The sequence below is a fragment of the Oncorhynchus masou genome, chromosome 17, assembly GCF_036934945.1.
Source record: "Oncorhynchus masou masou isolate Uvic2021 chromosome 17, UVic_Omas_1.1, whole genome shotgun sequence".
Classification (NCBI taxonomy): Eukaryota; Metazoa; Chordata; class Actinopteri; order Salmoniformes; family Salmonidae; genus Oncorhynchus; species Oncorhynchus masou.
Window position 1 is genome coordinate 39,229,010 of NC_088228.1, and position 20,493 is coordinate 39,249,502.

The 20,493-nt window shown below is 41.0% G+C and overlaps 1 protein-coding gene across 1 annotated transcript in view; it reads right to left on the minus strand.

Annotated features, from left to right (window-relative positions):
- LOC135558221 (kin of IRRE-like protein 1) overlaps positions 1-20,493 on the minus strand; it is a 132,072-nt gene that overhangs the window by 2,405 nt on the left and 109,174 nt on the right. The window contains exons 7-14 of the mRNA XM_064991949.1: positions 8,783-8,931; positions 4,911-5,038; positions 4,126-4,252; positions 3,785-3,885; positions 2,518-2,734; positions 2,143-2,250; positions 1,747-1,874; positions 764-838 (exon numbers count right to left, since the gene is read on the minus strand). Coding sequence (XP_064848021.1) covers positions 764-838; positions 1,747-1,874; positions 2,143-2,250; positions 2,518-2,734; positions 3,785-3,885; positions 4,126-4,252; positions 4,911-5,038; positions 8,783-8,931 — 1,033 coding nt within the window. The remainder of the gene's footprint in view (positions 1-763; positions 839-1,746; positions 1,875-2,142; positions 2,251-2,517; positions 2,735-3,784; positions 3,886-4,125; positions 4,253-4,910; positions 5,039-8,782; positions 8,932-20,493) is intronic.

Consider the following 20,493-nt stretch of genomic DNA (forward strand, 5'->3'; position numbering starts at 1 on the left):
TGACTGGGGGCATTGATACACCAACCAGAGTGTAATGAATAACTTCACCTTGCGCAAAAGATATTCAATGTCTGATGTTTGTTTTACCCGTCTACCAATCGGTGCCCTTCTTTGCAAGACATTGGAAAACCTCCCTGGTCTGATTGAATCTGTGTTTGAAATTCTCTGCTCAAATAAGTGACAGTACAGATGTGTGGGGAGATGAGGTAGTCATTAAAAAAAGAATGTTAAACACTATTATTGCACACAGAGTGAGACCATGCAACTTATTATGTGACTTGTTAAGCTATTTTTTCTTATTTAGGCCATAACAAAGGGGTTGAATCATACTTATTGACTCAAGATATTTCAGCTTTTCATTTTTTATTAACCTTTCTAAACAATATATTCCACTTCGACATTATGGGGTATTGTGACCATTTCAAATTCAGGCTGTAACACAACAACATGTAGAAAACCTCAAAGGGTGTGAATACTTTCTGAAGGCTCTGTATGTGTGAGATTAATTTTATTTGACCTTTATTTAACTAGACAAGTCAGTTAAGAACAATTTCTTATTTTCAATGACAGGCAAGGAACAGTGGGTTAACTGCCTGTTCAGGGGCAGAATGACAGATTTGTACCTTGTCAGCTCGGGGATTCGAAGTTGCAACCTTCCGGTTACTAGTCCAACACTCTAACCACTAGGCTACCCTGCCGCCCCAGATGTTTGTTGTTTTGAGGTAGATGGTATGAAGTGAGTAGCAGAGAGAGAGTTGCTCACCTTCAGTTCGTACTCCTCGCGGGTATCGAGCTCACTACGCGGGTCCTGCTTCAGATCCATATCGTCTTTGAATGGCTGAGTGGAGGGAGAGAGGGAGACAGAGGGCAGAAACTAAACCATCAAACAACAACACAGGGAGAGAGAGAGAGAGAGAGAGGAAGGGAGAGAGAGAGAGAGAGAGAGAGAAAGGAGGGAAGGAAGAGAGAGAGAGAAAGGAGGGAAGGAAGAGAGAGAGAGAAAGGAGGGAAGGAAGAGGAAAACAGAATATCAGGTTTTTCATATGATGAAAACAATATAAATGTTATTTAACAAATGTTTGTTGACTACAGTTAAACATGTTATAGCCAGGGCTATGCAGCTCATAAGGGGGGACTCAATCAGTGGTTTGTTCTCAAACAACAATTAAATGCTTCAGCACCTTATAGCTTCTATAACACGACCCAACCAAATTCACATAGAAGTGTTATAGATCTGTCATTATCATTGAAAGCAAGAATAAGAAGCCGTAGATCAGTTCAATGTGTGCTATTTCTATGCTTCCTGTTCTTAAGTTTCTTTTACTTTCGGTTTTGTAGTTTCAACCAGCAGAAATATAATATTTTTGGTTATGGAAAAGATATTTCACAGCGGTTAGATGGCACAACGATTCTTTACACTATACTTGCTTGCTCTGTCACAGCGAATAGAGTGCTATTTGGGACACACACTCAGCCCGTGAGAAGTCTTCAGGTAAAAGATAACATAAACCCTCTATCCATGTCCCCCTTATCCTTAATTGTATTGTTTTACTATAAAGTCTAAATGCACCTGAATTAAATAGCAAAAGTAAAGAGAGGTTCAGGACTGCACTTTGATTCCCTTCAACATGGTATAATTGGCACATTTTTTTGTTTGTTGAGGAGACCGCGCTCCTTTGTCAAAACAATTGCCCTTTAAATAAAGTTTGATTTGTATTATAGAGGTAGGTTTTGTGGGGTACTCACGGAGTACATGGTCTTGACCATGCGTGTTGCCGTGGAAATGCTCCCTGACTCCTCCTCCAGACTGTGTGTCTCCTTGTTGACCGTCTCCACCTTGATGTCTGGCTTCCCCAGAGTGACCCCACGTCGACCTGGAACCCAAACAAGACAGAGGCTGCTGTCAAACACACACGCACACATGTACGCATGCACACACACACACATATACAACAAAACACACTTATGCAATGACAGATATCTGGGCTGTATCAAATGGCACCCTGAACAAAAATAGTGCACTATAAAGGGAATCAGGTGATTTTTAGGACACGTCCGAAATGAATGACAGACACACAGACATGCACACACAGAGAGATGTTGCATGCAGAGGGCGTGGTAGCTGATTGGTACAGTACTCACTGCCTTTCCGTTGGCGGTAGAGGAAGAAGGCCAGCGCCAGCAGAAAGATCAGGAGCAGGATGGAGGATCCTACTATTCCACCGGCTATAATCCCCACTGGAACGATCTCTGTACACAGACAGAGACACATGGTTATACCAACATATAATGCTAATATCTGCCATTTAGCAGACACTTTTATCCAAAGTGACTTACTTTTTAAGGTGTGGATGTGGAGTGGAATTCCCTCCTCTTTATGTATTTTATTTAGATATTGATAGATACATACATGAATGAGAGAGGGAGATTGGTGTTGGAAACAGAGAGGAAAGGGACAAGTGATGGACCCGGGGACCGCCTCTTCAGGGGATGAATCCAGCCAGCTTTAAGGTGTACCTTTCTCCTCCAAGGTGATGATCATAGTCCCCGGTCCGAAAGCGTTCCAGGCGGTGCAGTTGTACGGAGAGTGGAAGTCAGACTGCATGACGTTGTTGATGGTGAGGGTGGAGAGGACAGCCCCTCCCTGGGAGTGAGGTTTACTCTGCTCCACTGTGTACCTCTCCAACAGAGTCCCCTTCTCCTTCTCCCACACGTTCTCCTTCCACGCCCACACCTGGAGGGAGACACACACATGCACGACAATATAAACTGTGAGTCAATGGAGAATAGAACATCTGTTTATACAGCCATACTGTATATTCAAACACAACATACAAGTACTCATATAACCATACATACACCCCCCACCCACCCACCCACCCACCCACCCACCCACCCACACACACACACACACACACACACACACACACACACACACACACACAATACATTGGGTTCCGTGTCTTTAACACAAACACACCCAAGGGCACACGCATGCATGCAAACACACACACACCTGGTCGAGGCAGGTGTACACAAGCAATAAAGAATCTAGCAGATTTTTCTACCGTAAATCTGCTGAAGTAGTTAAACTATTAAAAATATGGAGCATAAATACATCAAACATGTTGCACTAATGTACCTTTAAACCCCCCAAAATGAAAAAGGCAAAGAGACTGGAGGAGACAGAAAAAGAAATAAAAGATTTGAACTTATCCCCTCCTCTTCCCTCCCTCCCATTCACCAGCCCCCTGTTTCCTTTCTCGCACGTACACACGCCATATTTCATAGGTCCTCTTTCTCTGCATTAGCTAAAACTATAATGTCGTATCACACTATATGCTCCAAGCTCCCACTGGCTGTCACAAATGTCTCCCTATTCCCTATATAGTGCACTACTTTCAGAGCCCTGGTCAAAAGTAGTGCACTACAAAGGGAATATGGTGCCATTTGGGATGTAACCACAAAAAGGCAGGAGTGGAGACTTTTTAATAAAGCACAGATTCCTGTCATGTCTCTGCTGGTGTAATCGATACTGAAAGGTAGAGAATTTTACTCTCCACTTCACTCTCACATCATCCCCCTCTCACATCATCCCTCTCTCACACCCCGTGTTGTCAGTACAGCTACTATTCATGCATTCACTCGCTCTTTTCACAAAGACTTACAATTAATAAGACATTTACAAAGCATTTCGAGGAATTTATAAATGGATATATATGACATTTATTATGAAGTGTTACACACATTTCCTAGGATATCTCACAGAGTTCACTTCACTTACAATCTTATCGGGTGGAGGGGTGCTAGCGATATAGCACTTGACCTCTCCTCTCTCCCCTCTCACTGCATACTGCACTGGTTCGCTGGAGATGATGGGAGGGCCTGGGGGAGACAGACAGATACAGTTATTTAGACTCCACTAATGACAAAACAAGTGATAATGAGGGGAAATTTGTGCTAGACAAGGGGAACCTGATCCTATATCAGCACTCCTATTCTGAGACACTTTATGAATATGGGCCCAGAAGTAATAACAGCAGAATCGTAAGGGCAGTAATGGCAAAAGTAAAACTGTATGTGTGTGTGTGTGTGTACACTATACACGCCTGTACTCTAACTGACCGTTGACTATAAGATAGACCTCAGTCTCTCTCACTCCGATCCTGGGGACGATAGCCTTACACACATACTGGCCCGCGTCTGCCTGGCTCACGGACTTCAGGACCAGCTCCTCATTGTTACTAAGGACCTGAAAAGGACACACAGGCACGCACACAAGTACGGGAAGGAGATTAGATGGAACCGAGTTGTAAAGGGAGGGAGGAAGGGAGATATTTCATGAATAAAACATGTTGATTTTCTCAGCAGCAGGCTCCAGTATATTTTTTTATTACAGTAGTTATAAAGCATTAATAAAATATTTAGGGCATAGGTTAGGAGTTCAACATTAGTTGATTTGGGGGGGTTAGATTTAGGTTTGGGGAGAGTAAGAAGTGCAGGGGGACAAGTTTCAATGTAGTGCTGCTTTTATGGGTTTAGGGTTAAAATTGGGCCGGTGGACAATATTAACCTTAAATGTGATGATTACCAGGACCTAAATATAAAGAGTACCAGCATCCAAAATGAGTTACATCTGGCACCTCTTTCAGTCCAAGTCAAGCACTGGTAGAATGGATATGGAGGTCTCGGTATGGGGTTTCAGGGTCCTGGATAGCAGCAGTGCTGGGGTCAATTCCATTTTATTTCAGTCACTTGTGGAAGTTAAGTGAAATTCAAATTCCCAATTGTTTGTCATAGACAAGCATTGCGAAACATTTGAATTAGAATTATTTACTGAATTGAATTAATTTAAATGGATTTGACCCCAACCCAGGATTTATAGCAGAGGATAGCTTCTCAGTTCTCACCATGTTCGATCCCTTCTTGGTCCAGGTGAGTGTGAGTGGAGGGTTTCCGGCCCACTTGCAGTTGAGTTTGGCGTCAAAGTCAATGTCCACTGTAATCGGCGTGAGCGCCCCCTTCAGGATAGGACCATCTGACAGACAGACAGACAGACAGACAGACAGACAGACAGACAGACAGACAGACAGACAGACAGACAGACAGACAGACAGACAGACAGACAGACAGACAGACAGACAGACAGACAGACAGACAGACAGAGTAGTTAAAAAGTAGTTAAAAAGGTATATAGAATAAATAAATATAAAATATAGACAGACATATACAGTACCAGTCAAAAGTTTGGACACACCTACTCATTCAAGGGTTTTTCTTTATTTTTACTATTTTCTACATTGCAGAATAATAGAGAAGACATCAAAACTATGAAATAACACATATAGAATCATGAAGTAACCAAAATGTGTTAAACAAATCCAAATATATTTGAGATTCTTCAAAGTAGCCACCCTTTGCCTTAATGACTGCTTTGCACACTCTTGGCAAATCTCTCAACCAGCTTCATGAGGTACAGTAGTCACCTGGAATGCATTTCAATGAACAAGTGTGCCTTTTAACAAGTGTGCCTTTTATTTGTGACATTTCTTTCCTTCTTAATGCGTTTGAGACAATCAGTTGTGTTGTAACAAGGTAGGGGGGTATACAGAAGATAGCCCTATTTGGTAAAAGACTAAGTCCATATTATGGTAAGAACAGCTCCAATAAGCAAAAAGAAACGACAGACCATCATAACTTTAAGAGAAGGTCAGTCAATTCGGAACATTTCAACATTTCAAGAACTTTGAATGTTTCTTAAAGTGCGGTCGCAAAAACCATCAAGTGCTTTGATGAAACTGGCTCTCATGAGGACTGCCACAGGAAAGGAAGACTCAGACTTACCTCTGCTGCAGAGGATACGTTCATTAAAGTAGGGATGCACGATATATCGGTGAACATATCGGAATTGGACGATATTAGCTAAAAATGCCAACATCGGTATCGGCCCGATGTCTAGTTTAACGCCGATGTTAAAAATCGATGTCAAAGCTACCATACATACCTATATAATGTAGGTACAGGATGTAATGACGTAAAATTTGGCGCTACGCGTGGAACACAGCAGTGTCTGCCACAATGTCTACTGTGCGGATCAAGCAGTCGATCATTTGAAAGAGTAAGACATTTTCAGTGAGACAACTTAATAGCGAAATCCATTAAAGCCAAGATAATGGAATTCATTGCCCTTGATAATCAACCGTTCTCTGTCGTGGGTGATGTTAGCGCACTTGGTAGTGTGTACCAGTGCTCAACAATTTTTCAGACGTTGCCCTACCGGAGATACACAGTAGTAGCGTCACTGCTATTAGCTTCATGACATACATACTATGGAATGCAGTTTGGGTCTTTGCGTATCAAAAAAGATACAGTAGCACTGTCAAAGCTGTACAAAAAAGTCTGCAAACAAGCAAGCACCAGCCAAGAACGATGAGTTTACAATACCGCGTTGGCAATAAAGCATAATTTGTTCGACCGCAACATCCGGGTTAGCGAGCTTTAGCTTGGTACCTAGCCAGCCTGAAATCAATGACCAGTAGAAACTGCAGTCATTTTCATTATTCTTAGCAATGATTTAGGAATTCTTGTAAGTATTAGCTAGGTTGCCAATTGTTGTTCGCCTATTGAAATTGAACTTTAGTTCATGAAATTAAATAGCTAGCCAGCTACTTAACCCTGTTGCCCAAAACTAACGTTATAAGCAGACAGCTAGCTTCATCTGGCTCGTGAGGCTCGACCGGGTTATGTGTTGTGAAGCTAGACACAATAAGGATTAGGCACAATAGTGGAATTTGCGGGTTGTCTTCAAAATAAAAGCATGGCATTGACAGTGATGCAAATTAATACAAATAGTAGAATTATGCCATACATTTATATTGAAGGCTAACTGCAAAGTCCACTATTGTGGCTCTTCCTTATTGTAGCTAGTATCACATAGAATGGTCCGACCACCATTAATCAAATAAGAACTGACTTAGAAATTAAGGTTATTCTTGATGATGACACCTAGCTAGATAGTTAGCCAGCTAACTTTAGCTACTGAGACAGATTATGTCGGTATGCTATGTTTTGAGGAAGAACTACATTGTTTATATCCATGAGCTAGCTAGCTTTTTTTATGACCAGCACTGTAGGTGCGTGAGACAAGTGTTATTTGACGTGTATCTTTTTGGACACGCAAAGACCCAAGCGGCGTTCAATAGAAATCCTTGTTGAGAACGAAACGACTGAACAAATGAACAATGAAACAGCACAGCAAGTAAGTGAAAGACATAGGTTTTGATTATGTTTTGTTTTGATTATGCTTTGCTGGTAATGGGGACATACGTAAATGCCAACAAAATTACTTTTTGGTCAGTGTGGTGTGTGTGTTAACCTTTATTATTAACCTTTATTTAACTGATGTGAAACAGCCGGGATTCGAAACAGGGACTCTTGCACTGAGATGCAGTGCCTAAGACCGCTGCGTCCATGTGTGTCTGTTAACTATTTAACTGTACTAGCATCTTTAAAAGGCAGCAAAACATTGTAATATCTGATACCAATATCAGCCACAAATGTCATATCGGTGCATCACTACATTAAATTTACCAGCTTCAGAAAGCAGCTCAAATAAATGCTTCACAGAGGTCAAGTAACAGACACATCTCAACATCAACTGTTCAGAGGAGACTGTGTGAATCAGGCCCGAATTGCTGCAAAGAAACCATTACTAAATTACACCAATAATAAGAAGAGACTTGCATGGGCCAAGAAACATGAGCAATAGACATTAGACCGGTGGAAATCTGTCCTTTGGTCTGATGAGTCCAAATGAGAGATTATTGGTTCTAACCGCCGTGTCTTTCTGAGATGCAGAGTAGATGATCTCCGCATGTAGGTGTTGAAGCTCGAAGCAAAACCATTTCGCTACACCCATAATAACATCTGCTAATCACGTGTATGTGACCAATAAAATGTATTTTATTTGCATGGTTCCCACCGAGAAGCATGGAGGAGGTGTAATGGTGTGGGGGTGCTTTGCTGGTGACATAGTCTGCAGCGATACGCTATCCCATCTGGTTTCTGCTTAGTGGGACTGTCATTTGTTTTTCAACAGGACAATGACCCAGCACACCTCCAGGCTATTTGACCAAGAAGGAGAGTGATGGAGTGCTGCATCAGATGACCTGGCTTCCACAATCACCAGATCTCAACCCAATTGAGATTTTTATTTCTATTGAACCTTTATTTAACTACGTAAGTCAGTTAAGAACAAATTCTTATTTACAATGACGGCCTAGGAACAGTGTCTGTTCAACAACTGCCTGTTCGGCTAATTGTGCGCCACTCTATGGGACTCCCAATCACAGCCAGATGTTATGCAGCCTATATTCGAACCAGGTACTGCCACTCGGCAGCATGGTTTGAGACGAGTTGGACTGAGACGAGAGACGAGACGAGTTGGACTGAGACGAGCTGAGATAAAATGTTGCTGTTTTTAAGCTAATTTACTGCAATTCTACAAATGGGGGGGGGGGTCACGAGCCCTGCATGCCCTGGGATGGATGGACGGACAGACAGACAGATACAGTAGAAAAGAAAGCAGATAAACAGACAACAGACTAATGTGCGGTCTCAGTCTTCTATCTGTTTATTTGCTGTCTTAAGTGTATGGAGGTTTGGAACTGTAAATGACAAGTTTAGGTGATGTGTTTGTTGGTCTTGATATGTAAATGTATGAGCTGTGGAAATGAATTTCCTCTTCAGAGGACAATAACATCTATCTAATAGTCAGACTCACAGTGTACATCGACCACGATGCTGAGGTTGGTGTGTCCCAGGGCGTTGAACACAGAGCAGGAGACAGCCTCGGTGTGAAAGGAGTGGTCTACTGAGGTCACAAACACACTCTCCCTCGCCCCCTCCAGGAGAACACCACCCTTCGCCCACCTGAGAGAGACACAGGTGTCACATAGCAACACTGATCTTCACTACAGTACATGTTCGCATAGCACAAACACACACAAACAGATACACTTTCACAGGTTGTATTCACAAGACACCAAATGGAAGAAAACAGACTGAAATTGGGAGGAACAACCTGAACTTGTCCAATATGAAATGCTTGTTTTTGGTTTTCTGTTGCAAAATATTTTACTACATTTTGCTGATAGGGGAGAGTGGGGTAAATTAAACCAAATGTTTTACTACATTTTGCTGATAGGGGAGAGTGGGGTAAATTAAACCAAATGTTTTACTACATTTTGCTGATAGGGGAGAGTGGGGTAAATTAAACCAAATGTTTTACTACATTTAGCTGATAGGGGAGAGTGGGGTAAATTAAGCCAAATGGTTCGTTGAGCCACCCATTGTTTCTAGGAAACCATACACAGCATTTATAATTTAACCAAATATTTAGGAAGAGGTCATCATTTCATGGAGGTCCAAAAAACAGATTTTCACAAAGTCAAATTAATGTATTGTGTTATAGGTTTCATGAGGCTACCATCTAAACCAACGTAGATAGTTTTAATATTGTTTTGTACATCAGTTGGGGTCTCCATAAGATAAAGTATGAGGTCCTTAACCTAGCATTAAAGTGTATGATTGTAGCTGTGCTGGCTAATATAGTCAAAATGTTTGCATTTGGGTAGGTGAGCCAATGTTCATGGAGTAAGTTGAGCCAATGGGAACCATACCCCATACAAATGAGGATGGCATTTTGTCAGTTTTATGCATAATGCATTTGGGTTAGTTGAGGCAATGTTCATGGAGTAAGTTGAGCCAATGTTCATGGAGTAAGTTGAGCCAATGGGAACCATACCCCATACAAATGAGGATGGCATTTTGTCAGTTTTATGCATAATGTGTAACATGTATAGTATTTTTGCAATGATTAATGCATATGAACTCAAGATAGTGCATTTGTATTGTAACAGAGCAGAAATCATCGTGCCCCGTGTATGCCAAACATAAAGGGGGTCTAGCCCCCCTTGACGTTCTTGAGAGAGCAGCCAAGGAAGTGAGAGAAGGGAAGAAGTCTATTTGAGCAGCAACAATGGATGAAATACATTGACTGAATGACACTGAAGAAAAAGAAAACAAACATGAACCCGTGTAAAAGATGACATGGAGTCTGAGCTTGCTAAACATTTCAAGAATATTGTTTTATGGACTTAGTGGCCTCAACTAAAGAGAATTTGCCTACAAATTGGCACATTGAAACAACCTCCCTGTCCCAAACAACTGGTCGCAAAATGGAAGAGTAAGTGATATTGTACAAAGAGATCTATATCTGAATGTAGGCATATATATTATTTACAATATACATTACAATAGGATAGGAATAAAAACAAAAAGATAACAAAAGATAACTATTGTAAGATAGATTGTGTCTGTAAAATGTATATAGTGTGTATAATCTGGAAGTAGAAGCCTAAGTGTTGCTTTTCATTAGTTTACTCCAATTAGGGGAGGGGTGGAAAGGTTAATGGAAAATAATAAAGCAAAACATATTTTAAAAAGATGTCTATATATACAGTAGCGGTCAAGTTTGGACACGCCTCCTAATTCAACGGTTTTTCTTTATTTTTTAACTATATTCTACATTGTAGAATACTACGGAAGACATCAAAACTATGAAATACCACATGTGGAATCATGTAGTAACCAGAAAGTGTTAAACGAATCAAAATACATTTTATATTTTAGTGTCTTCACAGTAGCCACCATTTGCCTTGATGACAGCTTGGGGGATTGGAAATGATGCAGACAATTACATAGATGGAAGCTACAATCTATCTGGAATATTAAAGCTGATCTACAACCCCATTCCATGTCACAGGACAACATCACCCACTTACCCCGGCTCAACTTAGCCTGTCCCTTTGCTCAACTTACCCCATACCGAATGGCAAAACTAGAGTTCTATACATGGGGTGGCCAAGGCTACTTCAGGTGGCTCATAGACCATGACAGAAAAGTTGTGTGTAACCCTAACCTGGCATCTAAGGAGCATGAGTGAATCCTATGATTGCTGATTAGAGGTAGAAGTGATAATTTACTTAACCAGGAGTTCTTCGATGTGGCAGATGGTCCAAAAGGGTTACTTCACTATAATTCGTTAACATACTATGAATAGTCAGTGTCTCTACCTCGGAACTGCAGCTCAATATCCCCCCCCCCCCCCACACACACACACACACACACACACACTGAAGAGACTTGGGTCACTTTGTTTTCATGAATGTAATCTGAATCTATAAGTGTTGAACATCCAAAATATTTTCAGAAAACAAAGCTCAAGCACCAAGGAGATAAGATAGCATTCGTGTGTTACATAAATTGCATAGTTTATTTACAACAACAAAACACACTGCAATTTGACATACCAGGTATCAAGCAGAAATGGAATTGAAAAATATAAATAATTTTGGCGCCCATCAAAATTACAAACGTATCATATTTATGCTCATATATATTATGTTAACTAATAGCCAAGACAGTTTTGGAATTGGCCTAATCAAGACCAAATTAAATCTGTGTGACGTGATACCCTTTGGATGTATCATTTTAGAATGTCAGTGTAGCTAGCTAGTAGCTAGTACACAGTGCAGGTTTTCATCATGGCCAGAGGGACCACCTAAGTGACAAATGATCCTAGGTAGATTTAAAACAACATAATTCTGTGGTTCTGGTGAGAACTGGCTAAATGTTTCACAAACTCATCCATGTTGAGGGAGCGGGCCCTCCTTGACTCAACACCGAATTCAGAGGTGACTTAACCTGTCATCAACCATTGTTGTCCTAAAGTGGAAGCACTGCTAACTGGTGTAACAACATAAATCTTACAAAGTGGAAATAGCTCATGGAAGACCTCTTTATGAGGTTCTAGAAACACAACAAAGTCAAGGAGAGCAGACGGTCTGTCCTTTCCACTTTTCTCCTATCAAGAAGCCGCTTGGTTTGATGAACATCATGTTTGAGGTCCTCTAAATCTGACTCAAATGTCTGAGCAAAGGCAAATAGAGGCACCTCATTCAAGAATGTTGTCCTCTTTGGGTTGAGAGACTGGACCCCTTGCATTATCTTGCAATTCTTCTTTGGAAACGCCTCTGCAGCTCAGCTGTGAGACTGTCAAGCACCTGATAAAAGATAGCTCTTTGGAAGCTCTCACCATCACTTCAGTCACCATTGTCTGTGATTACAGTGCTCATCATCAATACGTTGTGAAATCTTAAGCTCCTTTACACACTGTTTGTACATTTATTTTGCAGAGTTCAGTAATATCTTCAACCTCTTTCCATAGTAACCCTCACTTCTGTAGTCCTGTAATATGTCTGTAGGGGAACCTACTAGATCCACAGCCCTTGCTAGGTCAAGAGAGCTTGATTGGAGCATGTCAGAAAGACATTTGGCATCACCAAGCACTTTACAAAAGGTAACTTAAAGTCCTATGAAATATAAATCTATCTGAGAAAGAAGGCCCCTTGCATCCACTGATCTATCACCACTATTTTCAAGTGTGATATCCTGTAGCACTCTCAGAACTGCTGGAAGCCTGTCCCTCAGATTACGGCATGCCATGTATCTGCATACCCACCTTATATCCGTAAGTCTCCGTAGTTCCCTGGGCTGCTGCTGCGGATACAGCTCTTTCTGAACTGCAAGCCACTTGAGATGAACGTACGAGCCAGATACAAAGTAATAAAGCTTCTGCAGAAGAGATACAACGTGAACTGCCTGTTTGTTAATGGAGCCAAAGGTCTAACGTTAACTTACACAGCGACTCGACTTTCGTAAAAGTTGTTCAGGAAACCTAAACCCGATGCTAAACCTTAAAACGCACTTGATGATGCTTTCGCCAATCGTGAAAAGATCTTGTGGAGCTGTGAAAATACTCTCTCTTCTTCTTCTGTATGTTCTTCTTATTCTTCTGTATCTCACAACTAATGTTAATATTCTCTCCTCCTCATCCTCGATTTGAAAAAATGCGCCACAGAACGTCATAAATCTTCTTTTCAACAAGAGATGAAATGAGATGTCAATCAGCATCATACTGCCAGTAGCGAATAACATTTGGGGTGGCCAATCAGATGTCAGAAGTGTCAAGTGCCAACCCGGACACCACTCTGGCTCCACCCCTGCCCATACACAGGGTAAGTTGTGCCAAGACACCAATTTTTTGGACATCTACAGTATGTTTCAAAAAGGGAGCAGGCTAGATGGCGGACTGAACAGCAGTGTAGATCACCTCAAGATAAAAACGCAATATTCAATAGCGGTAAGTCAGACTAAATATTAGCACTTCACAAACTGGTTGGTTATAACCTTCAATCTGGATAACAATACAAACCAAATCATGAGACAAGAGAAATATATCAACACATATTACGAAAACAAGTAACATCCAAACATGACGGAGAGTAAAACAGGGGAACTAATGCCGAAACAAAAACATGACTTTTCTACAGACAATTTAACATTTTCACCACCGAGAATGGTAAAGGTCGACACCGATCTGTTAAAATCAATAAATGACAAACTGGACATACTTGAATTAGTCAGTAAGGATATAAAGGAGTTGAAGGCGAGCCTCAAGATGAGTGACGAAAAAGCTGCGACATTTGGAGAAAGATTCAAACAAGCTCAAAGGGACCGTCAATAAGATTGAAACCGATGTTAATGAACTTGAAAAGGAGAACACCGTTCTGAGAGAAGCCTTACTTGACATACAGACTAGATCCATGAGATAAAATCTGGTACTAACTGGTATCCAAGCGAAAGAAGTTCCTGAATCTCTAGTTAGGGAGTTCCTCCCTTCAGCGCTTCCCACGCGAAGCTGTCGATGAAATCCAACTCGAACGTGTACACCGTTTCAGACAGAGAGGCGACTGTTCTTTAACCTCTTACATCTATGGGGGCGCTATTTCACTAATGGATAAAAAAACGTGCCCGTTTTAAGGGCAATATGTTGTCACAAAAAGATGCTCGACTATGCATATAATTGACAGCTTTGGAAAGAGAACACTCTGACATTCCCAAAACTGCAAAGATATTGTCTGTGAGTGCCCCAGAACTGATGCTACAGGCAAAACCAAGATGAAACTTCAAACAGGAAATGAGCAGGATTTTTGAGGCTCTGTTTTTCATTGTCTCCTTATATGGCTGTGAATGCGCAAGGAATGACCCTGCCCGATCTATCGTTTCCCCAAGGTGTCTGCAGCATTGTGACGTATTTGTAGGCATATCATTGGAAGATTGACCATAAGAGACTCCATTTGCCAGGTGTCCGCCCGGTGTCCTCCGTCGAAATTGGTGCGTCATCTTCAGCTGCACGTCTTTTTCCAAGCGATTCAGAGGAGAAAGTAGACATCCACGAACGATATATCAATGAAGAGATATGTGAAAAACACCTTGAGGATTGATTCTAAACAGCGTTTGCCGTGTTTCAGTCGATATTATGGAGTTAATTTGGAAAACAGTTCGCCGTTTTGATGACTGAATTTTCATTTTTTTTTTGGTACCCAAAGGTGATGTACAAAACGGATCGATTTCTCATACACAAAGAATCTTTCAGGAAAAACTGAACATTTGCTATGTAACTGAGAGTCTCCTCATTGAAAACATCTGAAGTTCTTCAAAGGTAAATGATTTTATTTGAATCCTTTTCTGGTTTTTGTGCAAATGTTGCCCGCTAAATGCTACGCTAAATGCTATGCTAGCTATCAATACTCTTACACAAATGCTTGTTTAGCTATGGTTGAAAAGCATATTTTGAAAATCTGAGATGACAGTGTTGTTAACAAAAGTCTAAGCTTGAGAGCAAATATATTTATTTCATTTCATTTGCGATTTTCATGAATAGTTAACGTTGCGTTATGCTAATGAGCATGAGGCTATAAATAGGATCCCGGATCCGGGTGTGCTCGACGCAAGAAGTTAAAAATAAAACCTAGGTAAAAGACTTGCTGGCATGAAGGATCAGTTCCCGAAGGAAAAGTGGAGCTCTCGTTGTCGATTAACCGTTTTATTGATAACCAAATGCTCAGAGACACAAAGACTACTCCATGGCTATTCTAAATATTACAACGTTCCCATGGATTTGAATAATGGAACACACACACTATATATATATATATATATATAGAAAAGCAAATACAACAATTGTTAAAGAAATACACTATAACTACAATATACCATTTTAGATGTTAGAAAATAATTAGTTTTAGAGTTTCCATTTACAGTATTTCATAAATTGATAAGACAGTATTAGAAGAAACGGTAATTAGTGAAATAATACATCATCAAATATAAATACCGAACACAAAAATAACAAACATGGTAGAGATAAAACACAGAGGTACATAGAAAGCACAGTGCGTGGGTATGTGTTGTGATGGAAGGTGGGGTGTGTGTTTTTGTGTTTGGAAAAGGGTGGAGTTAAGTGACTGAAAAACTATGCAGGTTGCAAATCCCAGAGCCCATGTGTGTTTGTGAGCAGGGGTTATAAGAGAGAGCATTCAATTGTGTGCAGAATTGGGATATACATTTTAAAATAAATGATTAATATGTATTTATTTACTGCCCTATCATGATGGAATGTTCCCCAACCCTATACCCTAGACACGCACCTGAGAGACACATACATGAAGGAGAAGTCCTTATCTGTTTTATGGGCCTACTGTAAGTAGCCGATACGCAGCCAATTCAGAAAGATGAATGTGGTGAAAGACCTGCTAAAGCAACACCGCCCCCTCAGGATTCTGAGCCTGTCTGGCAGGGTTGATCCTACAAAGCAACACCACCCCCTCGAGATTCTGAGCCTACCTGGCAGGGTTGGTCCTACAAAGCAACACCGCCCCCTCAAGATTCTGGAGCCTACAAAGCAACACCGCCCCTCAGGATTCTGAGCCTGGCAGGGTTGATCCTACAAAGCAACACCGCCCCTCAAGATACCTGAGCCTCAAGATTCTGGCAGCCCTAGCCCCTCAAGGAGCCTGTCTGGCAGGGTTGATCCTACAAAGCAACACCGCCCCTCAAGATTCTGAGCCTGTCTGGCAGGGTTGATCCTACAAAGCAACACCACCCCCTCGAGATTCTGAGCCTACCTGGCAGGGTTGGTCCTACAAAGCAACACCGCCCCCTCAAGATTCTGAGCCTGTCTGGCAGGGTTGATCCTACAAAGCAACACCGCCCCCTCGAGATTCTGAGCCTACCTGGCAGGGTTGGTCCTACAAAGCAACACCGCCCCCTCAAGATTCTGAGCCTGTCTGGCAGGGTTGATCCTACAAAGCAACACCACCCCCTCGAGATTCTGAGCCTACCTGGCAGGGTTGGTCCTACAAAGCAACACCACCCCCTCGAGATTCTGAGCCTACCTGGCAGGGTTGGTCCTACAAAGCAACACCGCCCCCTCAAGATTCTGAGCCTACCTGGCAGGGTTGGTCCTACAAAGCAACACCACCCCCTCGAGATTCTGAGCCTACCTGGCAGGGTTGGTCCTACAAAGCAACACCACCCCCTCGAGATTCTGAGCCTACCTGGCAGGGTTGGTCCTACAAAGCAACACCGCCCCCTCAAGATTCTGAGCCAACCTGGCAGGGTTGGTCCTACAAAGCAACACCGCCCCCTCAAGATTCTGAGCCTACCTGGCAGGGTTGGTCCTACAAAGCAACACCGCCCCCTCAAGATTCTGAGCCTACCTGGCAGGGTTGGTCCTACAAAGCCAGACCGGCCCCTCAAGATTCTGAGCCTACCTGGCAGGGTTGGTCCTACAAAGCCAGAGCCCCCTGATGGGAGAGCCGAATATTCAAGGAAATTCTCAAAGCTGCTAATGAGCACCTTGATGACCTTGTACCTCGCTGGTGGGGATTCCGGTGGAGTGCCCCCACCCAGGCAGTGGCAGTACTGGCAACACTAGCTGCAGTAACCCATGGGGAGGGGGTCACACTTGGACATTTAGAGAGCATATTATTGTGACCCTGGTGGCACAAAATCATCAAAGGTCTGACTGCACAGAGATGCTTGGGAATATGGTCACAATTCATTTTTATTTTACCTTTATTTAACGAGGCAAGTCAGTTACAAACAAATTCTTATTTTCAATGACGGCCTTGGAACAGTGGGTTAACTGCCATGTTCAGGGGCAGAACTACAGATTTTTACCTTGTCAGCTCGGGGATTCCATCTTGCAACCTTTCAGTTACTAGTCCTACGCTGTAACCCACATGTGGGGGAACGCGTGTGAGTGTTGCAGGGGAAGGGGGTATATCTGATCTCCATCACCTAAGACGTGACAATCGTTAATTGTCAAAGCCTGTCTTAGGTAGGGCTCTGGGATGGTGCAACTGTTGAGAATTTGAGTGTATGGTTGTTTGTGGGGGAAAGGGGTTGCGTGTGTATGAGTATTTGTGTGTGTGTGTGTGTGTGTGTGTGTGTGTGTGTGTGTGTGTGTGTGTGTGTGTGTGTGTGTGTGTGTGTGTGTGTGTGTGTGTGTGTGTGTGTGTCCCACAACTGTTGCGAGGGAGTGAAAGATGTTAGTGACAATATAGGATGAATCACAGTAATTGCTTCCTAAAATAATAATTGCTTCCTAAAATAATAATTGCTTCCTAAAATAATAATTGTTTCCTAAAATAATAATTGCTTCCTAAAATAATAATTGTTTCCTAAAATAATAATAAAATTAATTGCTTCCTAAAAAAATAAAATAAATTGCTTCCTAAAATAATAATTGCTTCCTAAAATAATAATTGCTTCCTAAAATAATAATTGCTTCCTAAAATAATAATTGTTTCCTAAAATAATAATTGCTTCCTAAAATAATAATTGTTTCCTAAAATAATAATTGCTTCTTAAAATAATAATTGCTTCTTAAAATAATAATTGCTTCCTAAAATAATAATTGCTTCCTAAAATAATAATTGCTTGCCAAAATTGTATTTTTGTAATTGCAATACTGGTAATAACAATCCTTTGAATAAACTGCCTACATTGCTACACATATTAATGGCTAATTATGGACATTTACATAAACAGGACTTTTTAAGTATATATTTTTGAATATGTATATTAAAATACAAATCAAGGTGAGGGCGTTGGAAATGCTTTTGGCGGTTGATCTGCTTCTGTTCTGTGGGTGGCACTGTGTGCTCTTTTTGAAGGTCTCCTGGTCTCTCGGGAGCCATGGGATCCGGGGGGTTGGGGTTGATCTGCCGGTCATCGGGATGACAACCCAACTCGGGATGAGGAGGGGTTTTAGAGGGTAGAATAGTGGGGACCAATTTGAGGTAGCAATGCAAATATCAGGGTACAGCCATATAGACACTCAATCGTCATGTTACTTTATAATGGTACGTTTACAAACATATATTATGATAAATAGAAATTAAACTTGTTGCATGATTGTAATTGGTGAAATAAGTACATCTAGTTATAATTGTAAAGGCTTAGCAGATAATAAGAAAAGACGATCAGTATTTACCTGGCTAAAAGAGAAGGAATATAATATATATTGTTTACAGGAAACTCATTCAACAGTTTTAGATGAAGTTTTGTGGAAAAAGAACTGGGGGGGGCGAAATATACTTCTCCCAAAGAAATTCAAAAGGCGATGATAAATCACACTACAAACTATCACCCTCAGGCACTTAAGGAAATCATGAATGTCATGGATATATTAGTGGATATATGGAGGCTTAAATACCCTGACCTAGTGAGATATACATGGTGAAGGTTTAATTAAGCTAGTCGTCTTGATTACTTACTTATGTCATTCTCTTGGTCGAACCATCACATAATTAGCATATATATTACTCTTACATAATTTCCACGTGGGTGAGGACATTGGAAATTTAATCAAAGCCTACTGGATCATAACTTGTTTTTAACTAGGACAGAAGAATTTATAACTGACTTTTTCCCGACATAACACACCAGCGTTTGAAAGTTTGGGGTCACTTAGAAATGTCCTTGTTTTTGAATGAAAAGCAAAAATAATTGTCAATTAAAATAACATCAAATTGATCAGAAATACAGTGTAGGCATTGCTAATGTTGCAAATGACTATTGTAGCTGGAAACGGCAGATTTTTTATGGAATATCTACATAGGTGTACAGATGCCCATTAACGGCAACCATCCCTCCTGTGTTCCAATGGCACATTGTGTTAGCTAATTTATCATTTTAAAAAGGCTCATTGATCATTAGAAAACCCTTTGGCAATTATGTTAGCAAAGCTGAAAACTGTTGTTCTGATTAAAGAAACAATAAAACTGGCCTTCTTTAGACTATTTGAGTATCTGGAGCATCAGCATTTGTGGGTTCGATTACAGGCTCAAAAAGGCCAGAAACAAATAACAAATAACTGAAACTCGTCAGTCTATTCTTGTTCTGAGAAATGAAGGCTATTCCATGCGAGAAATTGCCAAGAAACTGAAGATCTGGTACAACGCTGAGTACGACTCCCTTCACAGAACAGCGCAAACTGGCTCTAACCAGAATAGAAAGAGGAGTGGGAGGCCCTGGTGCACAACTGAGCAAGAGGACATGTACATTAGAGTGTCCAGTTTGAGAAACAGACACCTCACAAGTCCTCAACTGGCAGCTTCATTAAATAGTACCCGCAAAACACCAGTTTCAATGTCAGCAGTGAAAAGGCGACTCTGGCCTACTAGGCAGATTTGCAAAGAAAAAGCCCTATCTCAGACTGACCAATAAAAAGACAAGTTTAAGATGGGCAAAAGAACACAGACACTGGACAGTGGAACTCAACTCTACAATTAGTTTTGGTCTCAAATAATCACGGTCTGTGAAGAGAGTTTTACTAAAAGAAGTGGAGAGTCAGGCGGAGAGGGACCTGTTTATATTATAAGAGCAACAAATATTCAATTTTATTTGGAATGGCATGCCAGACAAAATTAAAAGGGCTGATTGTCTCCCCCAATGTTTAAGAATAGCCTTTTCCGTTTATTCAGATTACAACCGCTCACTTTCGGTTATTTGAAAACAAAATCATCTCCAAAATATGGTAAATGACTGTAATTAATACATTCATTCAATACATTTGAATACAAAAGTAGCCATCCATCTACCTGTTGACGGAATTTATAGGGAATTTATAGGTTTAAATTAATGAGAATTGGGAATACTCCACCCTGAAACCATATAGATAGTCTGTGTTTAAGATACTGTAGAGACATATTTGTACAATATGTTGTTTTATTTAGTCAGCCATTATAAATTGTCAGCAAGTTCTCCCACTTAAAAAGATGACAGAGGCCTGCAATTTTCATCATAGGTACACTTCAATTATGACAGACAAAATGAGAAACAAAAATCCAGAAAATCACATTGTAGGATTTTTTATGAATTTATTTGCAAATTATGGTGGATAATAAGTATTTGGTCACCTACAAACAAGCAAGATTTATGGCTCTCACAGACCTGTAACTTCTTCTTTAAGAGGCTTCTCTGTCCTCCACTCGTTACCTGTATTAATGGCACCTGTTT